Source organism: Uloborus diversus, chromosome 9 (assembly GCF_026930045.1).
Source record: "Uloborus diversus isolate 005 chromosome 9, Udiv.v.3.1, whole genome shotgun sequence".
Classification (NCBI taxonomy): Eukaryota; Metazoa; Arthropoda; class Arachnida; order Araneae; family Uloboridae; genus Uloborus; species Uloborus diversus.
The window spans coordinates 35585285-35593996 of NC_072739.1; the positions used below are offsets into that span (position 1 = coordinate 35585285).

Genomic DNA, 8712 nt, shown 5'->3' on the forward strand with positions numbered 1-8712 from the left:
TTCAAAAACCTGTTTTTTTTTTAAAAACCAAATACACAAAACAATATATATAACATGTACAGTACTTGAATGGAATATTCAATTGGCCAAGAAATTTTATTTTTAACTCCATTCCCTTTTGGTTTACAGGGGTCTAAAAATGTCATTTTTCTCAATTTTCTGATATTTGAGGGGCTGTAATTTATAAAAAGCAAACAAACACACAATTACAGCTATATTTTCTCATTAGTGGAACTCAGTGATTAGTTTTTGCCATATTTCACTTTGTGTTTTTATCCCCTAAGCGAATTATGACCCTTTGAAATGAGTAAACATTTTACATTTGAACTTGAACTTTGGCCTGCTGCCATGTATGTTCCGTTGTTCCAATACAATTGGCACTTTTTTAAAAATTCCAGTAAAATGTTCAAATTATTTTTTATCATGGGATTTTTCATTTTTAATTATGGGTGCAAAATATGACAAAATATTTCTAAGTAGAAAATATAGGAAAAATTGTATTACAGTATACTTACAAATCATTTATTTTCTGAAGATAAAATCAGAAAGAGTTGCTTTCCTTTTTAGCACATATGATTTTCGCAAAACATAATTTTCCATTCAAAGAAACTAAAAACAGGGTTCATACTCAACTTTGAAAATCAAAAGTAAGGAGTTTTTAAGGAGTTTCGCAGGAGTTCATTTTATTTTTTGAGTACTAGTTTCCCGTTTAAAAAAACTTATTTCAGAAAAACTATGTACAACTCGAATATTATTTATTTTTGTTTTCATACAAAACATTGAACGCACAAACATAGTGAATTTATAGTAAAATATGCATTTACCGCATTTTCTTTGACCTGAGCGCCTCGGAATCAAATTCAAATACAAGGGGGTGGGGGTGGGGGGAAATAAAAGAATTTATAGAAGCAAAAAAAAAAAAAAAAAAACCTTTAGAATGGTACTTTAACAAGTCTACAAGATGTTATTTTACAAATAACTATCTACATAATTGACATAAAATTGGAAAAAAAAAATCGGATGTGGGAAAGAAATTTGTTTAACAAAAAAATCGGATTTCCGGTATTAGCAGACGAATAAATAGCGGAATTTTGGTAAAGTTAGGTACAACGTAATCACTCCTATCGGATTGGCGATAGAAAAACATCTTTAAGGTCATGTAGAATAAAAAAATAATGAATTTGTAAGGAGATAATAGCAAAATTCAGGAGTTTTAAGGGCCCTTATTTTATTTTCTTAAAAAGCAGGAGTTTATAAGGAGTTTGTAAGGAGCGTACGAACCCTGAAAAAGTCTCTCGAGCATTTGAAACATTTTTCATACTGGGAACTTTGGTCTCAATTTCTTCTTCTTCATCTGATCATGATACATTAATTTGTTTTTGTGCACAATATCGAGAGGTACTTCATTTTCTGACAGACACGTGTATGACACATTCTAAATCATAATTGATTTTAGCATAACAGCTAAAGTTTAACACTTCTACCAATTTCATTTTTTTTTAAAGAAATTTTATACATCATTTCACCTTTTTCGTCGAAATTTTCATCTTGGATTGCCTGAAAAATCGTTTAAGCATTTTTCCTTTGCTTTTTAAAATCAACATGGTGGAGGCAATTCTTGATGGTCTTTTCTGAATTCCATGCTGATTTAGAAAGATGCAAAGCTGTAAGGATACCCACTTTGTAATCTTCACCTTCTTCCAGTCCGTAGACGGTAATGAAGGTCATTTCAAGTTACATATTAGTAGCATTGGAAAAAACACCAGGAATAGTGTGAATCGCTGAATTCGGTCGCTGTATTGAAATGATGCAGAGCGGTCGTTATAGCGGAAGCAAATTAACATAGAGTCCATTGGAACAAAGTTGGGACTATTACCACTGGTCGTTATAATGGATTGTTCTTTATAATGAGTGGTCGTTATAATGAGCGCCGACTGTATTGTAATTGTCAAAATAACTATTTTAATTTTATAACTTAGAAATATTTGAACATGAATGAGTAGTTTACACTGCATGAAACCTGTATGGATTGACCCTTGTGTGAAATTACGAGAATTCAAAACACTAGATAAAAGACTCAATGATGCAAAAACAAGTATATCTAACATTTATTTCAATTTTTAAAAAATGTATATTTTTGCAAATATTTCATAAACATGCTTTTGAAAAAATGAAACACGAAAGAAATGGTTAGTTTTGCTAAACTTACAATAAAAAGAACTAACTAATGAAATTTTGCCTAAGTTCAAGTTACTCTAGTAACAAAAATACGCTGATACCAATGATTAAAATTTAATAGCATCTAAAAGACATTTTAATATATTACATAAAAACAACTTGAGTGAATTTAGAGCATTCCCTCATTTTCAAAAAAAACAGCAGAAATAGAGGAAAAACTGAAATTTTCGATTTTTTAATGTACGATTTCGTCATCAAGAAATTCATAAACAATAACTAAATTAGAGCAGATAGTTAGTTACAGATAGTTTTTCAATCTGAATCATTTTTACTCTTATATTTTCATTAAAAAAGCTAGAAGAGTGATTTGAAATCTGAAGTAAATTGGCAAAATTTCAATATTTGTTAATATCTCAGATTCAAAAAAAGATCCGAATAAATTTTACTTTGCTTTTTCCCAATAGAAATTTGTTTATAGAATGCGGAAATATTTATTTTTTAAGTGTACGTTTATAACTTATGGAGTTATTGAATCACAAACTGGCAGCAATGAACTCTGAAGATTTAGGCTTCGCGTAAGCATCAAATTCTAATGTCAATAACAAATCAACAAACAGTTTTTAAACTTCCATACTTTGCATTCCCTCATAGATATGCATGGTTTACCTAAATAAAAATTTTCATTGAAATCTGTGACATGTCAGCCACAGCTGATTTGCTCATTTCGCATGGAATGACCCAGCTGTTAATTTCTTTCCAAGAAATAAACAGCAAGCATTATATTTATTTTACCGCTTGCAGGAGCAACACAAGAGTGCTTTTTTTTTTTCTTTGCAAATTTAGTAGATTTTGTATAAGCTGATACCTCTAATTATACACGGAAATATGAGTGTTTTGCTTTCACAGATTTGTTCTTTCAATAAACAATTTGTGAAAGATCCTTCTTGTTTATCAGAATTTTGTGAAGAGTCCGCTTTGGTTGATATGGTTGATAGGGATTTTGTGAAAGATCCGTTTTGGTTGATAGGATTTTTGTGAAGGGTCCATTAACTGACCCAAATATCCTCTGGTCAGACCTGGTGTTTGAAGGTTACTTTTGTTCAGAATTGGTCGTTGAATGAGAGTAACCAAGGATTTTGCTGACAACTCATGAAACCAGGTCTTAAGGACTCATGCTTTTTAAAAAAGTGGAGCCATTTTTGAATCATGGATCTGCATTACATTTTATTTATTTTGTGAAATTAATATATTATTAATAAATATATATATATTTTTGCATTTAATGTAATCTGTATCAACAGTGAATCTGATTATATTGTTCCAACACAAGTGAACACAATTTTTTAACATGTGAGAATTTGTGCAGATCCTGAGTAACCTCAGCCACTTAAAGCCCTGTAACTAATGGGCTTGTTTGTAATCCATTCAGAAAGAAAATTAATTACATTCTGTTCTGGTTTCAAGAATTTTGAGAAAAAAAATCTAAGCGGGGGGGGGGGGGGGGGGAGGACAGTTGTGTTTAGAAAAATTGGGCCCTTTCAGGCATGCCACGCCTTTTATGCGCTATAGCGTGTCAGTGGAACCCCTGCTAACATATTCCACACATAAATAAGGCTTACCTTCTGAAATGCTATTTATATTTTGTAAAGCATCTCTTCCGTTTTTAAAAGGTTGAAATGAAATAAGGTCAGCCACATTCATAAATTTACCAATGTCGGTGATACTTTTTCCGATTGGTGGCAGCTGGTTTTCCTCAAATCTTCTGATACGAAATAAGGCATAGCCAGCTGCATGTTCAAATAGAACATACAATTCAGCCTATAAAAAAGAAACAATAGCTATAAAAAGAATTATATGAAAATCAAGTTAAAACATACAAAGATAAAAAGAATTCAATGTTAACATAACTTTTCAAATAGAAGACATTGTCTAAAATTAAAAGTTTTAGCTTTTGATTGGAGATGAATTTGATTGGATTTGAATTTTGCGGATAATCCGTAAAAGTTGGCAAGTATGCTGTAGTATTTATTGTGCAACTATAAAATACGAGTATTTGGAGATTTTGGTGTAACATCTGACCGACACAGAGCAAAGCATTAAAATAGAAGAATACTTAGTTTAGTCAATTACAAAGAGTGTCATTCTGTAAATAGTATTTAGATTAACTTAGATTATAGCTGAATCAGGCTAAGAACATTAACATTGAGAATTTCCTGCATACTAGCATAAATGCTAAGGATCATATACTGAGATCTTATTTTAACATAAACTTTCATTGACATTTTATTGACAATTGGGCTGTTATCTTAGACCCATATGATAGTGGTGCAATCAATAGGGGGAGAGGCATGAGGCCCGCCCATAGCCAGAAAGCAGAGAACATAATAATTTTCCAAAAACATTCTATATTGTTAAAGAGAACGCGCCTTGGAAAACGAAATAATTTTAATAGGAAAAAATATAGAATATGGGGGGAAAATCTTAACACAAATGTCGACTTGAGCAAAATCGTACTTTATGTGGAGTGATATATTTCAGGGCTGCGGAGTCAGGCTGATTTTGAAGTAAAGGTGTCGGAGTTAGGAGTTGAAGGTTGACGCCTGCGAAGTCGGACTCTGCAACCCTGGTATATTTTACGTTCATTTTATAGCTCTGCATTTTTTAATTTTTTTTGTTCCAAAAGTCGATGTTCAACAATTTTTATACTTTTGCCGATTGATCTGTTGAAAATGCAGACTATCGAAAAAAATCTGGGGGGAGGGGAGTCACACCCCACACGCTCCCCTCTTGCCATGTCCCTGGTTAAGACATGTAATTTTTTTAATTACCCCCCCCCCTGACTTTAAAGCAAATACTGTATTCGTTAAATTGGTGAATAAAAAAACTGCATATTTAGCTTTTATAGTTTAAAATATCGGGTGCATTTTGAAGAAAATGTGACCGTTTCAATGAAAAATGTTCAAATTTTTACTGCTGTGTTGCAAATAATAAGTACTTCTGCCTATTTGGTATGTTATAGACATGTGATTAAAAAAATTATTTTTTATGTTCAGTATTTTTTTTTTTAAATTGGTCATGTACGCAACATTGCGCACATACAAACCAAAAATTTTCTTTTTGCTGGTGTTATAACTTTTAATATTTCTAACTAAACAAAATATATTGCAGCAAATATTGTTACTTACTGTATAATGGGTGACTGAAAAAACTGCATATTTAGCTTTTGTGTTTTAAATGGGTCTTTGTACAAGAAAATGTTATTTTAAAGAAAAATTTCCAAATGTGTGTTGCTGCGTTGCAATTAATTGCTACATTTTCTTCAAAATAGTATTTTTTACAATCCTTTTACTATGTTACAGCCATGTGATGAAAAGAAAATTATAATTTTTTATGTTTATTTATTTTTGCCCCTCCCCCCCTTCCCCGCCCTAAATGTAACACCGTAATACAAACATGTAATATCATTTTGATACATATTTTTTTAGAGACATACTGAGTACTCGGTAACTACTCGGTACTCTGCATACTCTGCCAATTAGCCGAGTACTCGGCACTCGGCCAAATTTTGATCAGATACTCGGCCAATACCGAGTAGTTGCAAAAAAATTGAATATTGTCCAAGACAGATATTAAAATTTATAAAAAAGCGCAAGCATATTTAATATTCTGCAATCATTTACAAGTCAATTTTAAATTTTGAGAATAATGAAGTTTTTAATGTTTTAATGGAATAAATCTTTATTTTAATGTCTCCAAAATTAATAAAACTTATTTATTAAAAATTGTGCAAAAAAGGTAAGTATAGAAAATATGGCATTTTTACTTAAAAAATAGATTTTTGCTACAAACAAAAATTAGTTATAAGTAAAAATTAGTAATAAGAAATATAAAAATTCCTTTGCTTAAAAAAAGGGAAATAAAATAACGTTAAAAGCATAGTGCAGGAACACTGCAGACACATGTTTTGGCGTTACAGGAAATTCTTTTTTCAATGCACAAAATGTGAGCTTGTAGATTTAAAGGCATCCGACAAAAGTCGGATTTTTTTTTGTCGAATGTCTTTACATTCTTTAGCTCACATTTTATGCACTGATAAAGACGTTCCTTGTAATGCAGAAACACGTGTGTGCAGTGTTCCTGCAAATTTGCTTTTAAAAATTATTTATGTTTGGCAGACTAGAACTAAAATAGATTGGTATAGTTTTTCTTAATTCCAACTTGATCAATCATACCTTTTATTTATTTATTTTTAATTTTAAAAATAATTTTTTGTAAAATTGACATAAACAAAATTTTTTAAATAATGCAAAATTAAATTTCAGCAGGAATTTAGTTCTAAAAACTTTTATATGGACAAAGAGGTCTATACTACTACTCCAATAAGTTCAAAATTGATTAAGTGTGTGTCAGTGGTTCTTCTTAAAACATAATTGGTACTTGTTAACTCGGCCGAGTAGTGAAAGGCCGAGTACTCGGTACTCGGCCAAAGTGCTACTCGGTACGTCTCTAATTTTTTTTTTTTAATTTAAATCTGTCATGTCTACAACATTTGGAACATGACTGACCGTACCTAATCTGAAGTAGAGGTGTAGACTTCAAATTTTTTGTAGCCAAACACTTTTTTACGTTGTAGGTTAAAAATCTTTACCCTACCCAATAAAAATCAGTACCAGTCATTATTTTCTTCTTCTCACTGAAGAATTCACAGTATTATTTGGATTGAAATATAATATTGCTAATATCAAATGCTAATGAAAATTTCAGTTTACAGATCCACACAATATAAAACATGATATATTAATGCAGTATATGGTGTAAAACTCCTTAGTAATTTTTTAGAAAATAATCTGCAGTAATTAGTCACAACTTGTATAATATATACATTGTGTAACACCATTGTCACAAAATATATTTTGGATGTGGAGAAATAATTGTACTTTACAAGCATTATTTTTAAAGAAATTGGCACTCGAGCTTGGAATGCATATTTTAAGTCAAAAAATTAGTCGAAGTGTAAAACACTGTGTGATACATTTCCAGAATTAGTTTATGTTGTTCAAAAAGAATAAATGATTGAAAGTTCTAATAGCGGGGATATTACACTAGGGATATTAATATATTTTGTTAAATGCAACAAAATAAGCTATTTTCTTTGATAGTTACTTTTGAATGTTTTTAAAGTACAGATTTATTAGATTTTATTGCAACATTAATATTAAAAAGCATCTACTCCAGTGATCAAATCAGAAAAAATAAGAATTAGTACATTTTGAACAATTTAATATAATTCTGCAAAAATTTGACGCTGAGAGTGACTGGCTTAAATGGATACCCTGCCATAAGTTTATATCATAACTGAAATCCTTGTTCGCTATTTTTTGGCCATTAAATTTGATTCTCAAGTCTTGCTTCAAGTGTGTTTCGTTTTAAAGACATGCTTTCCATGCCCATCAGCATTAGAAATCAGTTCAAAAATTCTACTAGTCCCCCGGACCAGTCAACGTGAATGTGTACTGGTCCTCAAACATTTTACTTACACTTTAATTATAATTACATTTATTAAGTTTTAGCTCATTGATTAAACACCTTTCTGAAAAATTACTGTACTACGAATTAAGTTCAAAATGGTAAACATAATATTAAATAACAATGCAAACACTAATAAATAACATTGAAAAACAGATAAGCAACAAGTATTTTACTGATTGATGTTACAAACATGATTCTACTGGGTGAGGATTTTTTAAAATACTTTGAATGTTTCAAAATTTAAAATCTTGTTTGGCAATAAACATTTAAATCTGTAATCTTAAACAGCCAAGTATACAGTTTGAAAAGCAATTCCATTAAACAACTACAACCCAAGGTTTGAGATGTTTTTCAACAAAGTGTAAAAAATCTGCAAAGGCAAATTAAAAAAGGGAGGGGGCAAACTCCCCCCCCCCCCCGTGCAGGGGCATGCACAGGAGGGAGAAGGGACACCTGCTATGCTCAAGTCTGAAGGGTCGCAATATTTTTTAAACGAGGGGTGAAAAATGAGTGTAAATTATATGGAGGGGGGTGGGGGCCCAGAAAAGTCATTTGTGATGGGCCCCAAAATTTCTGTGCATGTCTCTAGGGATAAGATGTCAAACTTTTAAGTTCGCCTTTTGCAAAAATTTTCATTTCTGATGTGTGATATTCATGGGTGCAAGTTTGGTGATGTGTTCAAGACGGAAAATATTTTCAGCCCCCCGCCTCAAGCATGCGTGCTTAAGGAAAAATTTATGTGTGTAAATGTTGTAGATTTTAACAATGCCAGTTTTGGAATCTGATTTCAGTTTTAAGCTTTTGACTTTTCTAACAACACAAACTTAGTTTAGATTGTAATATTTAAGCGTTTTGATATTGTAATTCCAAAAACCTAAAAGCCGCCAATAACGGGGACTCTTGGGGGAGGGTTTCCTCCAGAATTTTTTTCAAATTGAAGTCCAAAAAACGCAATAGTAGGCCATTTCGATAAAGTTCAGGGAAAGGAGGGGTTCAGGGACTCTC

The 8712-nt window shown here is 31.4% G+C and overlaps 1 protein-coding gene across 1 annotated transcript in view; it reads right to left on the reverse strand.

Moving 5' to 3' along the window:
• Positions 1-6855, reverse strand: part of LOC129230155 (nucleolar protein 56-like) — an 82615-nt gene extending 75760 nt beyond the window's left edge. Inside the window, exons 1-2 of the mRNA XM_054864557.1 lie at positions 6832-6855; positions 3798-3996 (exon numbers count right to left, since the gene is read on the reverse strand). Of these exons, the coding sequence (XP_054720532.1) occupies positions 3798-3996; positions 6832-6855 (223 nt within the window). The remainder of the gene's footprint in view (positions 1-3797; positions 3997-6831) is intronic.
• Positions 6856-8712: the final 1857 nt, after the last annotated feature.